The sequence below is a fragment of the Prinia subflava genome, chromosome 2 (genome assembly GCF_021018805.1).
Source record: "Prinia subflava isolate CZ2003 ecotype Zambia chromosome 2, Cam_Psub_1.2, whole genome shotgun sequence".
In the NCBI taxonomy this organism is placed as follows: domain Eukaryota; kingdom Metazoa; phylum Chordata; class Aves; order Passeriformes; family Cisticolidae; genus Prinia; species Prinia subflava.
In genome coordinates, this window is record NC_086248.1 from 74,556,046 (window position 1) to 74,575,281 (window position 19,236).

Here is a 19,236-nt window from a genome sequence, read left to right on the forward strand (position 1 = left end):
CAGTGTGGGAACCCCACACTGGAGCAGGCTCCTGGCAGGACCTGTGGCCCTGTGGAGAGAGGAGCCCATACTACCAAGTTTCTTGGCAGGACTTGTGACCTCATAGGGAGCCCAGGCTGGGGCAGCCTTTTCTTGAAGAGCTGTAAGCAACAGAAAAGGACCCATGCTGGAGCAGTTTGTGAAGAACTGCAGCCTGTGGAAAGAACTCATGCTGAAGGAATTCATGGAAGACTGAATGAGGGACTCCAGGCTAGGGCAGGGGAAGGACTCCTCATCCTGAGGAGGAAGTGGTGGCAGAAAGAATATGTGATGAACTGACTGTAACCCCTATTCCCGTCTCCCTGCTAGCTGCTGTGGGGAAGGAGATAAAGAATCAGGAACAAAGTTACATCTGGGGAGGAGGACAGGTTGGGGGAAGGTGTTTTTAAGGTCTGTTGTACTTTTCATTATCTTACTCTGATTTTGACTGGTAATAAATCCAATTAACTTCAAGTACGATGACAGTAATCAGTGAGTGATCTCTCCCTGCTCTTATATTAACTCATGAGCCTTTCATTACATATTCTCTCCTCTGTCCAGTTGAGGAGGGGGGTGATAGAGAGGCTTTGGTGGATGCTTGGCAGCCTGACATGTTAAACCATCACAAGAATCTACTCTGTCCTCCACCCACATCTTTCCTAGGACAGAGCACTCATTCATGGCAATCAAGATTTTGGCTGCACCTTAAGCAGGACTTTTGACAAGGACTTGGCACCAGCACAATTTGTACTCCAAGTGCTGTTTTAGTCCCACACGTGTACCATATTCCTCTTCCCTCAAAAGGACTTCTCTCCCATAGGCACTGGGGAGCAGCTGGGTACATTTTCTACACTTCAATGTCATTTCTGGTGAGCATTTGACTCTCACAAAGCCCAGCATCCAAGAAGCTGTGCTGCTCCTGCCTGAGGCAGTGTCCCACGCCACCACTTCCAGCTTGTCTGGTTCCCTCACGGTCACGAGGGTGTCCGTGGGGGTCCCAGGCTGACCCTTCTCTCTGGGGAAGGCCTGGCTCTGCAGGACTCTGCTTTGTGCTCTTTCTCTGTCCTCACCCCCGAGGGAGGATGCACCTTCAGCCAGGAACCACTTCAGGAAGGCCATGGCACACTTTCCCTGCCCTCCCCCAGGGTCTGCCAGCAAGTCACCGCTGGTGGGACAGTGACAGTGCCCAGGCAGTGACTGTCCCTTGGCTGCTGTCTGGCCCCCAAACCCTGCTGGGGCAGTGTTTGGGTTGCTCAGTGCCTGAAGGCCAAAGCAGGCATGGCAGTGGGGTGGCAGGAGGTGGGGATACACTTTGGAGCCTTGGGAGGTTCTGCCCAAGAGCTGCTGAAGCTCTGAACTTCCCACCTTGGGGCACGCTCCCTCAGGGAGCCCCTGATGGACTGTTCAGTACAGCAGGTTTTGCACTCAGTAAGAGACTGTTTCAAGGCAACACATGTAGAAGTGAACTCTTAGATATGAGGGGATTTTTTCCTTTTCAGTTGCATTTTTATTTGCTGAATTGTCTTCCAGAAAATCATCATTGCTATGTACACCAAATGCATGCATCTGTATTTACATAATTTTCTATCATATTCTTGCAAAATTGCTATTCAGTTATGATAAACATATGAAATCTTTATCATAGCTAGCACTGATATTTAAAAACCTAACACTGCAATGGAAACAAGGATAGATTGTACCAGCCAAGGCAGTACTAGTTTCATGTATCATATTAATGTGCCATATAATTAATCCTCAAGGGACCTTCAGCTCCTGTTTCTGTCTATCTCACTGTCCCACGGTGTTTGCAACAGTGGTAAAGCTCACTCAATGAGCAGAAGATCCACCGAGGATTTGCTGAAGAGTCAAGGCTGGGTAAAACTAATTGCATTTATTATAAATATTCCTATATTCAAATACTGACTCAGTAAAAATTCTGTATGAATTAAGTCAGATTCTGCTCTTTTTTAAGATAATCACTTCTAACTAATTTTTCAAACTATATTTATATTTCAGCTGGTAATTGCATTCTTAAGGAATCTTTGCTAGCAGTAGCTAAATACAAAAAAATGCTTCATATTTTGTCACCAATCACATTCCAACAAATACTGTTTCATAAAGTTAGTTGTCTTTTAAAAAGTAGAGTGTGAATTTCAGCTAGAAAGAGACAACTTTTCACAAAGAGATATTCATCAGTTTATCAGCTTTTTTGGATTCCAGCATCTGAATCCTGTGCCAAAAAAAAGAAGAAACTCTCTTGCAAAGCTTCACTCCCTGTTCAGAATAGCACTGGGCAAAGGTTTACAAGACCAAGCACTGCAGCCCAGCTATGTCAGCAGTCCTGGGCCTCTTTTTTCATTTCACAGTTTGCTTTCCTTGTCATGCTTTGCTCAAAATGGCATCTCTTTGGGTTAGTATTGTCACAATGTGACTGGTCTGCAATATAAGCACAGTTGAGAGCTACACTTCAGTAGGATTTCCAGGTAGAAGTAATTAACAGAAACAACATAAATGTAAGAAAGATCCTAGACATAACCTTATTCATTTACTTATTATTTTGGGGGTATTTCAGTGTTGTAGGACAGATGACATGCAATTTTTCCTTGCACAATGATGAGGGTTCCTCTGTAAACTTCACTTTCTTTATAATTCCAAGAGAATGTACTTTAGAAGAGCATTAAGAGAAGTGAATAAGGCTTTAGTTTTACACAGGAAAGTATTATTCCTTTATCTTAATTAATTCCCTGAAAGGAGTTGTAGATCACTGGGTCTCCTTTAGAGCTGCAGAGAAGCTTAGGTGACTTGCTGTCACATCCACAGTGGCATTGGTTTGGGTTGCTTGGTGAGTAGAGCCCTTCAGTACTAATCTTGTCCAAATTGTATTATATAGTAAAAGATGATCCATTGTCAGTCAGAATTTCACTAGTCTGTCTTGAATGGTAAATATCAGAGTTTGTCCTTGAACCACGTTTACTGTCTTTCTTGTCTCTCTTGCACCACAGGTCCTTCATTATCTTCACAAAATAACTTCTGAACTTCACACCAATAAACGCATAGAGCACAGGGTTCACACAGCAGTGTAAAAATGCTATGGCTTCTGTGGTGTATTTTGCATAAGCCATTATCTTGTCACCGTCACAAGATTTGTCTATCTTGCCCATGTTGACAGCTGTTATGAGAAGTACAATGTTATAAGGTACCTGGCAAACTAGGAAAACAGCTACTATTAATACAATCACACGGATTGCTTTGTTTCTTTTGGAATTCTGAGCTTGTTGTAAGGATTTGACAATGAAGGTGTAGCAAATGACCATGAATATGAAAGGTATAAAAAATCCAAATGCAACTTGTAGCCATAGCAGCAGTGATTTCAGCATTGTACTTTCAGACATTCTGTCAAATCTGCGATCACAAATCTCTTTGGTTTCATTGATGGAGAAGTTGTAACTTTCACTGTACAGAAAAGAGGGACTAGAGATTAAAATTGATGATATCCACACAGCCAAACAAATGAGTTTACTATGTGCAAGGGTCCTTGCCCTGAGTTTAAAAGACTTTGTTGCCTGTACAATGGCAATGTACCGGTCCACGCTGATGAAGGCCAAAAGCAGCATGCCACAGCTGAAGTTGATTGCATAGATACCTCTACTCATTTTGCAAACAAAATCACCAAAAATCCATTTATCAGTAGCATAATTCACTGCCCACAGTGGAAGAGTAAGAACAAACAGTATGTCTGCTATGGCCATGTTGAAGAGGTACACATCCGTCATGGATTTGGTTCTTTCGTATAAAGCGAAGGTCATCACCACAAAGATGTTACCAAAGAGACCAGTGATACAAATCAGTGAATATGCAACTGGCAGAAATGCTTTTGTGAAGTTCCTGACTTCCAACTTAGAACAAGGTGATGTGATTAGAGAGGCGTAGTCTGGATCATAGGGGTAGTCTGTGGAATGAGGGTCTGTCTGTAGAAAAGGAGAACACCAGTTAAGACACAGATGTTAGTCTTTAATCCCTGCATAGTAGAAACATGATAGATAACTGACCACACATTCCAATTACAAATGCATTTGACACTACAGACAAGGCTTGTAAGAATTATCTAGGTGATTTCATAAAATCATACTTAAAATAGAAATGTAGAAAGAATCCTTTTGGATGTCCTAAAGGCCTTCATATTCAAGTGCATTATGCAGAAAGAACAAGTCTGCTGTCACAGAAGGCTCTACAGTGTAAAAGTCTGAATGTGAATTAGGGGTCTAGTCTTTTTTTACCATTACACAAGGCAAAAAGGCATTTCTAACATGTTGTGCATTTCATACTAATGTAGCTTGACTAAATCAAGCCCAAAAATGATTACTTCTCCATCCAGCTGGACAGGCAATCTATGATAGCTAGCCTGAGACCCATTTGCCTGCACCACAAACACCAAACCTGTAGTGAAAATACAATGAACAGTGTGCTTTGACAGTGAACTCCGCTGTCAGAAACATCTCTTCAGATTTTCATTCCTGAAATTGTGGTGTTTGGATCTGCAGCCTCAAGGAACTGGGTCTAACAGAGTCATCGCTTTACTGATATACTAATATAGTTTATCAATTAGGTACTTACAAAATTCATTTTGGCAGTACACTTCCCAGAAAAATATGTTCAGAAGGACTTCAAAATACTTTCCCAAGTATTTCTGAAAAAAAAATAAAGTAGATTGGATCAGGAAACCAGTACAAGAAGTATAAACAAGTAGAAAAACAAAATTGAAAATAAAACCTACTCAAAACAGAATCTTATCACTGGAGCATGTTAATAAATCACACATCTCTACAAAATAAGCAGTTGTAGAAAGTGAATTGTTTTTCTCAGTATTATTAAGGGCACAGACATATGTTGAGTGTTTATTCATAGGTTAATAAATGATATATGAGAATATTTGACTGCTACTTCACATTGAATTTGCATCACAAGAAATTAGAATAAATTAAATTTTACTTTGAGAACTTCTGTATGACAATGGCAATCTGTGTATTGAGGGAAATATGGAAAAAATAAACAGTTCTCCCTTAGTATACTTTATAATATTAATGCAACAATTGACATAATTTAAGAGCAACAGAATAACAGCTTCTTATAGTGTAAAGGATAGCATACAATGTATGAACAAACTGAGCATTGCTGTTTTTTCCTTGGTCAGTGCACAGATTCACAGTGCAGAGTTCAGTGTGCAGTTCAGACAGCTCCCTACGAAAAAAAATTTCTTTATCATTGTGATACCTAACTGTTCTACAAATGAGGCTTATTAGAGCTAAGTGTCCACTTAAGGTGTTCAGTTTGAGACACTATCCCCCTCAACATCATTTCTAAGAGTACTTAAAATGACGAAGGACTTCAGCTAGGCAAAGGATGAAATCCATTGACTGAATCCAGGATCAGACTTCTGCAAATCACATCACAGAGTCTAAAGTCACAGAAAAATGAAATGGGGAACATGTCATTGGTGGCCACATGCAGGAAGCTGGGCTCTAATAACTCGTTCCACCTCACACAGGAGCTCACAGGAAGGAGATTTAATTCCTCAACATTCCCTTGCATGAGTTCAGTCCTTCCCTTCTTTCCATTAGCTGCTCTCTGAGAACTGCACCTATCAGCAAGGCAGTAATATCAGGGACAGGATGACATGAGATCCCATATTTGTCAAGGTTGTGAAGGGCAGTTTTGTCTAGAGTTTGTCTGTTTTTTGATAGTGGTGTTTCTAATTGGGAAGAACACATGGGTCAGCTATAAACCTATAAAACCAAAACCTTCCTGTTTGGGAATTACCTAATATTGAAAACGAGAGAGAGGGAATTTGTAAAAATGGGGCGGATGATGAAGTCCAGATATGATGGGGAAATTGGGGGAGGGAAAAGACAGAACACTCTCTGAAAATGTAATAAGGATGACTCATGTGGCTATGCTGGCTCATGACAGAGGGCTGCAGCTGGGTAAGATCTGAACTATATGATGTTGCTAAGGCCTCACAGCTTATCTGGATTTCCTGCCCTTTAAACAAAATTTTAACTACCTCTCCAGCTTTGTCTACTGGCCTTTCAAAACTGATTTTTAGAAGCTGCAGGAATATGACAGCCTAAAAGTGCTTGAACACCTTCTGAAGCAAAATTCAAACAACTTAAAGGTATCTCTCAGAAGTGCAAAGATGTATAGGGCAAGCAGGCAAGTTATGTAATAAACCTAAGGCTGTGGTTCCCTAAACTAGAGCAGTGACAATTTTAGTCACTATCTGCTGCTTTACACTTTCTGATCTCATCCTGCCACACACTCATGACCTTGCTTGGTGTTTCTGTTACCCTCTGCACTTGGCTGCAGCTACATGAGTCTTCAGTTGGACAGAATTAAAGGGCTATCTGTCCAGGTTATTATTTTAGAAACTGTTGTTTTATTGTTGCAAGAAAAATCCCATTCTAGATATTCATGTCTTTTTAAGACCTACATGGTTAAAATACACAAAGAGAGTCTGACAGGATATCTTCTCTATAAAAGTCACTCCTCATTCCCCTTAGAAAAACCACTCTGGAACATGAGCATAACATGGAGAAAGAAGGTGACTGGGTGAGGGCATTTAGAAGAAAGGGAGCCATGGGTATTTCCTACAGCCTGCAAGGAGGGCTAAGAAGGGAGATCTCTCCAGATTATCACTAAGAAAAGGCTCTTTAGTTCACGGAAGGGCTCAGCAGAGATCCTATGGGGAACAGCAACTATTCATCACAGGAGAGATGCACATTCTCTCTGATCCTAGAGGAATTCAAAAAGGCACCACCAGCCACAGAATTATGCAGAAAATTACTTCCACTGTCCAGCAGAAGCCTCCGGAGGATGGTTAGTATGAGAGTTGTAGCAAAGCACTCAGACTTTGAGTTTGCAGAGATCTGATTTAGACCTGATTTAAATCTCTTGAGCTGACTTCCTTTTCTGAATTTGAAACAGCATTCACAGAAGTTATTAAAAAGATGAGGAAGTTGAATCAGAACTCTTACAAACACAGTTTCCTTCTCCGTTTAAATCTTTCTAACAGTGTTTCAGTAGGCACCTTTATAATTTATAATCTGCACATTTACATCTTTATTTAGCATTAATGTATTAGATAAATATAAAAATGCATTTTCATATATATATAAGGTGGTGTGTCCTAACATTGGTTGTGTACTAGATATGGGAAGTACACATCTGTGCATGTGCACTCAAGAACACCTATGTTCTGAATATTAAATATATAAGCCTTGAGTTTATGAGCTCAGTATTTTTCCACTTTATCCACATCATCACATTTCTTTTCACTATGAAAGCAGTGTGCAAGTACTCAAAAGTAAAACTAAACCACAATCTTAAGAACAAATATACTGCTTGAATTATATAAATAAAACACAATGAATAAAGACAGACCTGAGGAAAAAGACCAAATTCTATGAAGAAAAAAATTCAGTCATTAAGTACTTTTAAGAATAGTCTGCCCTTGTAAGCAGAATCCCACTTACATACTCAGTTTAATACATTTGCCACATATATACACACTATAGGTTACCTGCTTTATTTTAGTACTTACCCAATTTGAAAATTGTCTGAAGGCCAGGCAAAAGAGGATGTGTGATTCTTTTAAAGTCTGTTGGGGCTGCCTCAAGCACACTTACCATCAGCTTCAACAAGAATACACTCTAATTTAGAAAACAAGAAATAACAGCATTAGTTAAAGGTACATAGTTAAATTGAAGTAACCACCACTTCCTCCTCACAAGCAATAGTGATAACCTGTTTTTTTATGTAAAGGAAAATGTTGCTGTGATGAAAAGATACAAGCTGGAAGCAGATATTTTATTCATTTACTTATTTGTCTACCTATGTCATGATATTAATTTTAAAATAATCAAGCTTAGAATTAAAAATATAGTAAGCAGGTTGTTAATTGCCATTGTGATCAGAACATGTCCTGAATGATGACCTGGTTTTGCAAAGGGTGCACTTAATGTCACGCAGCTGAGTAGTTTCAGCATCAATCATTTAAATCAACAAGACTACTCAGAGTAAAACTGTGAAATGAGACAAGTAATAATTACCAAATTGATTAGCACCTGTTTTAGAAGAAAAAAATAGTAATCTGTTATATTTCAAGATGAACACAACCCAAGTGTTTGTCCAGATCTGCTAACACAAAATGTGTGCAGATAAATAAGTAAAATGTGGTTGTATTTGCCTGTTTGGTACAAACATTTGTTGTTCATGTTCATGCTGTTCAGGTCTGTTGCTAAAGTTAGTTGGAACTAGACATGGAAGTGTTTCATTTCATGATTCCTGAATTTTAAAACTTAGAAATGTTTCTTTTCCAGACCTTGGTTCTGAACACAACTTAGACATATGCATTAGCAGGAAGGGAGGAAAAAAAAAAAAAAGAAAAAAACCCTGGTAAATCCCGCTCTTTGAACTCCTTATTTATTTTTGAAGTTGTGTTTGGCATCTCATTAGAGATGCCACATGGCATAAATACAGACAGTCTTGTAAGATTCTAAGACACAATTAAATTAATTGAACACTGGACCTAAAGAAAATGCAGGACGACAGATGTTCTGCTCACTCACCTTTTTTTCTAAACTGAGCATATTGCAGTAGCAGTGGCTCCCCACCAGCTTAAACCTGAGTGTTCTTTCCACTGCCCACAGCCAGTGAATGGAACAAAAGTTCTGCCTAGTGTCAAAAGGAGAACTGGTACATTTAAAGAACTGTCGTAATGGTTTATAATCCTCTAAGCAGGCACATACCATTTTCTCAATGGCTCATTTTCACACGATCCAAGACTTCTGCTATAACCAAATACATGTGCATGGAACAACACAGAGACACCTGAAAACCCTGAAATTAGTCTTGTTTTACCTAAATGTGCATGCATATGTGGTGAAAGCATGTTTTGATTATTACTGCTGAACAGCAAACTTCACTGTTTGATGCATACAAAGCAACAAAGTGTGAAATCTATCTGTGATTCAAATAACTTCAGCAGAGTCACTGTAAGATTAATATGGCCCTCTTATCACTGTTTTGATTAAGCCACTCCCTGTCATCACAGATCTGGAGCAGGTTGTGATTAAACCCATTATGTAGTTAAGCACTTGAAAATGGTTTTATAAAGTCAATTAATACAGAGGAAAGAAGATGTGTGAGTTTCAGTGCAGAGACTAGGAGGTGAAGACAGAAGTCCTTGAGAATCTTTCAAGACTTCCTTACTCACAATAGTGAAGTACTTATCACTCTGTTACCGATAATTTTATAATTCATAACAATTTCCATCATTAAAATGTCTCAGGTTTTCAGGTCATCCTTTGAACTTTTGCTGAAAGGAGCTTTGACTTTTAGCTACACTTTTGTGCTGGTTTGCTAACTTGTTATTTGCATGTCAAATTGTAATAATGGAAATCATCTAACTAACTTGAGATGAGGCTTGGAAAGTACTTTCTGGGCTTTCTTAGAAAGAAAACACAAGCTTCATTTTGAAATCTCCTGTCCCCCAAGTGCTGCAAGGCACAGTACATTTACTCCTGATAAACTGAAGTGCAAGTATTTGTAGTAACATAGCTACATGTAACAGCCTCGATCCTGTTTAAGATAACTCACTTCTGTAAACACTGTCTGAAGAAAACCACTAATTCCTGTTCACAGTCTCTGACTTTGAAACAAGGGCTCAAACCCTGTGAAAAGCAGCAAAATTTGAGTAGGCACACATTCCATTGGTAATGCAACTTGCTGATATGTCATTGAGGGATATTTCACTGAAGCATTTCTTGTGCTTCTTTCTCATAGCTTTGAGGCTGAAGAGATGGCTCTGTGTCTTGCAAAGCAAACTTCATTACACAAAGACAAACCTAACACACGTCAGTCATGTAACCAGCAAATAATGAGTAACACAAGTAGAAAATCCCTCTCCATTACAAAGCCATCTGTGACTTCAAATCACCATCATGATTGTAATACATATTCAGACAAGCACTTCTACTGGTGGTAACAGCTTCCAGCATCTCTCTCAGACAACAACTTACCTTTGGAATACCCAGATTACCCTGTGAAGAAACTGAATATTATCAAAGTATTTTCATGGAATGAGAGTCATCAAAATATAGATCAGTTTTTTAATGGTTAATTAAAAGATAAATCAGAGTTTAAGCTGATCCTTTACAAAAACTATTGCTCATCTCGTTCCATAATCAGGTGCTTTCTAATTAAAATATATCTTGTTTGTTTAGTCTGTAATATATTCAATATCCAGCATAAATAACAACCTTTCAGGTGAAGAATTCACCACTTGGTGAATTCCAAAGTTACCTTGAGGTACCTAGTCCAACTTACCTTCTCAACGCAGTTTCTTTCAATCAGTCAGCCTTCTTTACAGATGCTTTGTGCTTCACCTTTACACTGTGGCAGCTGGAAAGAGTTCTATCCTCTTAAGACAACTCTTTGTTACTCTGTGTGTTAGCTAGTTTTGGTTCATATGTTAGAGCTCTGAAAGGAAATCTGCTCTCGCTTAGCTAATATGGTAATTGTGGTTTTTGAAATCTCACCACATGTTAGTTTTCTGCCACCATTAATTAAGGAAAGAAAATATTTAAAGATAAGGGAAGCAAAGCTATTGTCTGAGTTGTTCCAGTATCTACTTGTTTCTTCTGAAATGACAGAGTACGTTACTTTTTAATTCTAAAAGAAATATAGCATGCACCACTATGCTCGTCCAACATGATTTCATGTTTCTTCAGCTAAATTCATATCAATCTAATCTAATTCAAAAACCTAGCCATCAGCTGCAGTTCTAATCTCTTCATCATTCTTTTGGGCTATAAAATGTAAATTATGTATTTACATTCAAGTTGTTTATGTTACCTATTTATATTTCTCATCATGACCATCCTACATTGTCAATATCTATTTTTTTCTCTTTAATTCTATCAAAATTTCCTTCTTTTGTTTGCATCTAGCTTTTTACTTCTTGTCAATCATTTTTGCTGGTTTTGGTATTTCTCTATTTAGTTTTTTGTTCTCCCTATTTCTTCCTCTTTCTTGTTCAGCTTCTCTAGATTTCTCTTATTCCCATCTCCTGTTGTCTTTATGATTTCTCTTCAGCATTACATTTTGTAACACCCCTCACTTCCTTCCCCCTTGATCATTTTTGTTCCCATTTGACCTCACTCCCATCTGCTTCCATTATCCCCTTGCCAGATGCAGCCCTCCTCACATTACGAGGTGTCAGTGACTGATATCCATCCCACACTGACCAGCATCCATCAACGTTTTGATCACTTGGTCACCTCTGTCAAACAAGTCAGAGAAGACAGAGCCCTCCTAAAGGCCTTCTACTGGGTTGGTTTTTTTTTCCCACTGGAGCAAATAGGGCTCAGGGATTAAATGGGTAGCCCTGTAAACAGAGCACTTGGGAAGGAGGTCTGCACAGTCAGTGCTTAGGTCTCACCTCTAGCCCAAGGTACGACTGTGTTTGTAAGGTATCACAACCCATCACTTCTCTCCCACCAATGTACTCGATATTTATCTTGAAAATGAAGTGGGCCTGAAAAAAAAAAACGTGCTGGGAAAGAGTTTGCTGATCATGGTAAAGATTCACATGTGATTTCTTGTGAGACTAAACATGGAATTTCTGAAGGAGAAGCACAGTCATACTCAGAGCATTTCTTTGCCTCACTGCAGCATCACTTCTTAGAACCAGCTGAGATCATAACAGGCTTGAGTTCCAGAAACTCCAGAAGAGCAGTAAGTGTATCCTCCTGTTGATAATCACTGGCTTCAGAGAAGCTGGTTAAATAGTTTTTATTCTACTGGAGAACATATTTATAAACTAAATCTGTAAATTAAAAATTATCTGGAAAATTTTATGGCAAAAATGTTTGTTTATAAAATGCACCAAGATGTACAGCTGAGTTATTATATGCTTGTTTATGCTTTTACTCTCTTTTGTAGTCTGAGCTTATGGATCAGGCTTTTTCCTAGTTATAGGCAGAGAAAGGAGATAAGGTCAGCCTTTTCCAATTAACACACTTCAATTTTTCATCAAAATGTATCTGGAATATCTAAAGGTATTCTGAAGGAAAAATCTGCTTTATTGAAATTAGGGGTTTTTTACTTTAAGAAAAACCTTTTCTAGATTATGCTGTATTGTGTTTGTTTCTTACTATTCCCTTTTTACTGCTTATCTTAAAAAGGTTTACAAACCATTTCTGGTGAAAGTGTCTCCCCAGGTTATGCCAGAAATAATGAACCCTTACAGTCATGAACAAAATGATACAATCCTTGCATTGCCAGAGGCCAATTGAGTGAAGATGCCAGGCACTTGTAATCTCACTTAACCTACCTTCTCATCCCACAGGAAACTGTTTTATAGACCAGAAGATACATGTTTGTTCCTGAAATCCCAAGAAAGAATGTGTAGCACAAGTCACAGTCCTTTATTTAAGGGCTTAACATCATATTTTTGCTAAAGGGGATCTACATTTTTTAAATTAAGTATATCACTTCAAGAAGACAAACAATTGCAAAATATTTCTGAATAACTGCTGCTTTCTGAAGTCAATGGTCCACTGCAAGAAAGTTCTGCTGAATTGTTTGCCAGTGTTTGACTAATTTACATTAGGCTGTAGAGAACAAGTGAATTTCCATGTCAGAAATGTTGCACACTCGAGACAAAGATACAAGCAGAGTTAAGTATGCAGTTGCTGACATAATTTAGATGTTTTTGATCCTGTAGTCAGACCATACCCATTGTGGTAACGTTTTTTATTGCTTGACTCAGTCAATCACTCAGTTTCATGTCTCATTGAAATAACTAATGAAGTAGTTTTTCAGAGCCTGTCATCACTCTGTGCTACCAAGCATTCACATTTTAACCTGAATATCTTGAATTCAGTGACCTAATTTCTTTTTAGACCTGTACTTTCTTCATATGACTGTTTTTCACAAGAGGCTTACACCATGGAATGTCCCAATCTCATTTCTCCAGCAGAGGGCTTCATGGCCTGAGTAAGATCTAAAAGATATTTAAAAGTTGTTTATACACCTAATGGTGCAACTGGATGTGCAGTGTGGAAGACAAACTGGAGGTGTTGGCTGGCCACTTCAATGAGACAATGACTCCTCATTTTATATCTATAGCCCAGAGCAGGCTGTAACCACTAACCACACCAATGATCTGAGGCTACCCAGAGAGAAACTGCCACAAGAGATTGCTCTGCAAGGAGAAAAACCTGTGTCCAGGTCTTTGGGACTGGAGGAATTACTGCTCCCATACAGTCACCACTTGTGAAACCTGGTAAAGGAAGGAAGTTGTGTCCTAATCACACATCCTCTCTTTGGTCAGATGTTAATCAGTGAGATAATCAAGCACGTTTAAATATTCTTTCTTTCAACAAGTTTTAGATGTTTCAGGCACTTAACTTTCACAGCAGAAGGGTTGCACTGTGATCCCTTTAGAATATTGGGCATTACCATTTATTTCTGTGGGGATTAGGAGGGAAAGGAAATGCACAGAGCTGTGTTGTGCCGAGCAGATGACAGGGAAAGTAGTTGCTGACACAGGATCCTCTGCTGTGCACAGCTTACACATCTGTCTGAGTTCACATTGCAGCGGATAGGTAACCTTTCACTTCCCCTCTAAGAGTGGGCAGCTGCAGTTATCATTTGATCTCTAGGTTGTTTTGCATGCAATCACTGGTGGCTAGGGCTTTGATAACATTGATTTTTCCACTGTGATTTCAGAGGTGGTAAAAAAATGTAAAAAAAAAAAAAAAATTAAAATTTTTTTAAAAAATAAAGAAACCAATGACGTAATGGGAAGCACATTACTGAACACTTCCTCACAGGAGCACATATTGGCAACATCAGTTGATTAATTTTGTGCTACACAAAGAATGCAAGCATGTGCTTACATCCATTCCTGAGGGATGATGGGTTTGTTTCTTTAAATATAATCTAGCCTGCACAAAGACAGGAACCTGCTAATGCTGTGGGGTAGAAAATTAAACAGCACAGCTAAATCTACTGAAGTGATACTATAGGACAACAGCCTGAAGAGTGAAGTACACTTAGCCCAGTTACCCAGGTATAACTGTCCTGGTGACACCAGGGCACTAAGGGACAGGTCAGTTCTGTGGGCATTCTGGCACTGATTTGAACTTCAGTGCTGCCTGGTGGGTTGACCCAGCTGCCCACCAAAGCATTTTTATCACTCCTGGGTTGACCCAGCTGCCCACCAAAGCATTTCTATCACTCCCCTCCTCAAAAGGACAGGGGAGTGAAAATATAATGAGAGGCTTGTGAGATAAGGGCAGGGAGAGATCACTCACGGATTGCTTCACCTGGGCATCTCTAGAGCTGTTGTATTCTCTCGTATAACCTTATTCTTCTCTTCTTTATCTATCTTTGCTCTTGTGAAGGTTCCTCCCCTCCCCCCCTTCTTAAATATGTTATCCCAGAGGCTCTGCCACCATCGCTGACAGACTTGGCCTTGACCAGCAGTGCATCTGTCTTGGAGTGTCTGGCATTGGGTCTGTTGGACATGGGAAGCTGCAGCATCCCCCACCCACCTGCACAAAAACATTGCCACACAAACACAATATAACCTGGAAAACCAGAAATACGCTTATGGCTCTTAGCCTTGTCAAGGAAACTTCCTCATCTGCAGCAAAACCTTTTAACAGGTCTCTCAGGGTGTCTCCCTTGCCCAGTGCAAAGCTATGCAAGAGAGTTCAGGTGGCAGATGCAGTACAGCCCCCAAAGGATCTATTTTATCTTTCTCCAAGTTAGATTACTTTTGATGCCTGCCCAGGCACCTTGGTCATCTCTTCATGGCATTATCCCTGCTTGCTGCAGAGGGATTGGGCTAGATGACCTTTGAAGGCCCCTTCTAAACCAAACTATTCCATGATTTTAGAATTATATTATTGTGCTGTGTGGCACAAACATGTTCTTTACTGAGGGGAAAAGGTGTATGTGTTCATGAGGACACATTTGAGAAAGCTGGCAACCCATGGTCCTTTCTCCCCAGGATGTTTTGGTTGCCTCCACTGCTGAGATTTTGAAAAGTGAACTAGTATTAACCACGTCCTGTTTCACTGCATCTTCCTCCCAGTTTGTTGTCTAGGCTTGACAGGCATCTAAATTTGCACTGTCCATCACTCATCCCCAGCGGGCTCTCACTACTCTGAAGCTTTAGTGCCTGTTCCAGGAATCACCACCTAAATGCTAATTGGGACATCCTCACCAGAATCCGCTGCTGCTCCCCATTGCTGCTCTCTGTGGTCCTACACAAAGTCTTGGCTCTATTCTGCTTCCTCCTACAAAGATGACTATCTGACAGATACGTTTCTTTCTCTTGCCCCCAAAATATTCTTACATGAGGTTTATGTTATCTGTTCCTTGACTTCTCAACATTAGTGTGAAGGCACAAGGTCAACACGCCCACAGCTAACCACTGCACTGCATTTAACACTGCAGCACTGACTCTCCAGCCCCTCCTGGACCAGGGAAGCCCTCACACTAGTGGGGTGGTGAGCTGTTCAGACCTCTGCCTACTTGTAGATGCATGGATAACCTCAAAGGTGTTTTCCAGTCTGGTTTTAAAGACAGTTGGGCCAACACGTCACCTGCCACAGACACTTTCTCCTGGGCTCTGGCACCTGCCATTCTTTCCTGGTGACTGTCTTAGTTTGGCAAAACAACAGAAAAGTGTTAATTCTCTTTCTTCATTATTTTATGCTGTATTTTGTTGGTTTATTGTTTGGTTTGGGTTTTAAAAGGGAGGATTTTCCCCCAAGAGCAAACTCTTTTCAGGATCAGGCAAAAGCCAACAAGAAGAGCCAAAGCCTTGATCCTAAATATGGTTGGGTCTTGATTAACTCCCCTGCCTGTGCTGGTGGAACAAAGGTTCTTGGTGAGAATTGTCGCTCCCATCAGCAACCAAGAGGGAAGGGTTCACCCAGGTGGGTGAAGTTTGTCTACACTAACCCACAGTGACATGTAAAGTCTGGAAAGGGTCCCCTAATCCTCACACTGACTGTGGAAGGAAAATTATGTCTTTCTGGCAGGACTTGATGTGCTTTGTGTGCCAGTCATGCCTGGGTCACCCTATTGTAAATGGTACAGAACAGCCCATCCTTCAGGAACTCTCTTCGGCCTATCCAACAGAATTCTGTTATCTGGCATCAAGAATGGCATTCACTGCCAAGCCAGGTCTCTGAGGATATCTTCATCACCCAGCTCCAGAGTGGGTGTGTTCCTCATGTCCAAGTTCACACAGCAGCCTACTGTCAGACAGGGTGTGTCCAGAGGATTGTTTTTGTTTTTTCTTTTTGACATACACAAGTGTTACATTATGCAAATTTCACTTACTGTCTTTTGTGAGGATGGAGGGAAAATCTGCTTCCCTGTCATTAAGGTTTCAGCCTTCAAGGCTGGAAAGTGGAATATGTCGTGCAACAGCTAATGTAGGCAGCAGGATCAGAAGTGTTTGTTTTACTTCAAATGCTGTCAGACAGTCTGACCAACCTGATTAACACCACCTCTGGCTTTAGGCTGGCTTGTATCCTTGTCAAAGGATCCTTGCTATTAATACTTCAGTGGAGCTAAAACAGGCAAGCAGCCTTCACTAATATGAGAATTTTGCTACACTTTTCCCAGTGATTTTATGAGATGAGCACCCTGCCTCAGCTGTGCCACAGAAAGGGATGGAATCCTACTTGTTGAGCTCAGTCAGAAGGTTCCTGGCTATCCTTGAGTGATAATTTTGTAGTTTCTTAAAACATTTAATACAAACACATACAACAGAAATGCTTGCACTGTGAAGCCTCACTGAGTTGTATTACTGAAGAGAAACTACCAAAGAAGCTGCACTGTAATTACTGGATTTATGTCCTTTGCTGTTCAGATGCTATTGCCTGATAACCTTGAGCTACACCTCAGAATTCCCAAGTCGCTTTGGCTCTACAAGTGGAAGCAATAGCAGGATTAATGACTCAAACTCCAAATTCTTGTTAAGGTATGGTATTGCAACAGTAATTTGTAATTTCCTCACCATCTGAACAAGCAGCAAAGTTTCAGTCCTCAGGCAGACATTGCCTAGTGCCAAGAGGCTGGCAAGAGTGCAAGAGGATGAGAGAGGGGCCATGCCAGCAGCTGGAGAGAACACAAAATGAAGCTCTCAAATGTAGACACTTTGCCTGGTTAAGTGAAATGGAAGGTGAATGTGAGACTGGCCCAGAGTGAGACAGGAGGTGTGTGGGAGGAGTCAGTATTTTGCAGGTCTCCTGAAGGCTTTTTTATGATTTAGAAATAACTTTTCTTTACACTAGGTTTCCTTTTCTATCACTGCTGAGTGCAACAAAGACCAAAGGCATGACAGAATGTTAGACTGAAATATTTTCACAAGCAACGGGAGTTTTGTGGTTAAAAGTTATTTTGAGCTTGTGCTGAGGAAGATGCCTCCTTACTGAAGGTAGCAAAAGGTTTTATCTTTAAAAGCTCCTCTCTGATTATAGGTTAATTAAAAAGCTTCTGTTTGAATAAAGAAGAAAGAAACTGCTGGAGTTCAATTTTCTATAACCTATGAACTAAGGGTGCTTTTTCTTGGAGGGGGCTTCACAGAAATTTTAATGAAGTTAAAATATTATTATAATAATTAGTAAATACCAGAATCATTGGAAAATACTAGACTTGTGTCTTTAAACAGTCATATATACAGAGATTTCTGATTGCTTACAACTTTATCTTGTTATATCTGAGGTAACAACATCCTACTCTATAAGTCTTTCATGTTGTCTCTTTCTGCACTCCTGCAAGGCCCAGGGTGGTTTTCAGTCTGTTTTAGAGTACAGCAACATTCAACTCACAGTGAACCTTTGAAGCTGTTGTCACCAGCAGCTTTTCCATGGGCCTGTTGCCAGCCTGCTCTCCCAGGAAGGAACTCTTCTGTCCCTATGCCATTCCAATGCTCTAAACCTCAGACTAGAGTTTGAAACACAGCCCCTGCATGAGGACACTTCAGCACATCTCTGGGGTGCCTGATTCTGCCTCACAGCCCCTTCTGAAAGTTTAACCTCTCAGTCTGCTTGGTTCCAGCATCTCTTCTCACTGCACAACAGCTTTAATGTACCTCCAAAAGTGCAACTTCCATTGTTGAACTCTTCAGGAACTATACAGTGTGCCTAAGCAGAAAACCAAATCTGCTTGATTGCCTTGAAGGCAATCCAAGGGTTTTCTTCCAGGTCCCTGGAAGACTGGCAAATATATTAGTGAGACCTCCCACCCACATGCAGAACTGTGTTGAACAGTCTTTACTCACATTGAGGCCCTGTTGTCTCTTTCTTCCCTCCTAAAGGCTCAGATCAACAAGAGACTAGGTTTTGTTTCCTTCTGAGCAGTAGCATTGCCATCTCCTCAGACCCCAGTCAGTCACAGGATTTTTTAAACAACCATCTTGTGGTTACTTGTGCTGTGCTCAGAGTGGCACAGGTCTCCGTTTGACAGGCTTCATGACTAATGAAAGCAGAGGGCCCTTTTGAGATCAGAGGTTTCTACCTCTTCACAAACCATTGAAAACTACTTTAAAACTGCTGGGAAGGAAGAATAGCTCAACTTCGTGCTAACAACACAGTGCAAATCTGGAATTGAGGAATGCTCTCCACCATACAGCTGGAGTGTGCCTCACCAGTCATATATTCTCCACCAGGACTTCAGTACTGGTCCCACACTGCCTCACCGTTGCCCGTTCCAACCCCAAATATAGAGCAGAGGATCCTCAACTGTCCTTCATCCATCTTCCCTCCTTTCTGTGCCTGAGACTACACCTAATTTGTGCTTGTGTAGTTTTATCTATATGTGCCGTTTTCTGCAGGTAGAGGTTAAAACTAGTCCACAAGACACATCAATGAACCTGCATTTATTCACTTCAGTAGGTTTAACACAACAATATTAAATTCCACTCCCCAGTGCAACCTTGTGTACAGCTGCTTCTTCCCAGACAAATGGTCAGCGGGGGCTGTCCTCCCAGCACCTTGCACTGGTGGGCAATACCTGTGGCAAAAGTTCTGTTTTCCCCAGAGTGTTGGCAAATTCTACACCCCATGAGACTTTTCTGCACTGCCACATCTTGGGATGGAGCCTTAAATTCTATTAAATATCACATTTACT

General features: G+C 40.4%; 1 protein-coding gene across 1 annotated transcript; it reads right to left on the reverse strand.

Moving 5' to 3' along the window:
• Positions 1 to 1,527: 1,527 nt before the first annotated feature.
• On the reverse strand, positions 1,528 to 9,250 carry CCR6 (C-C motif chemokine receptor 6). The gene is made up of 4 exons (XM_063391898.1): positions 8,643 to 9,250; positions 7,616 to 7,724; positions 4,633 to 4,705; positions 1,528 to 3,986 (listed from the first exon to the last, which is right to left on the reverse strand). The coding sequence occupies exons 3-4, from the start codon at positions 4,639 to 4,641 to the stop codon at positions 2,901 to 2,903; spliced, it is 1,095 nt and encodes a 364-aa protein (XP_063247968.1). The 5' UTR covers positions 4,642 to 4,705; positions 7,616 to 7,724; positions 8,643 to 9,250; the 3' UTR covers positions 1,528 to 2,900.
• Between the last annotated feature and the right edge of the window lie 9,986 nt (positions 9,251 to 19,236).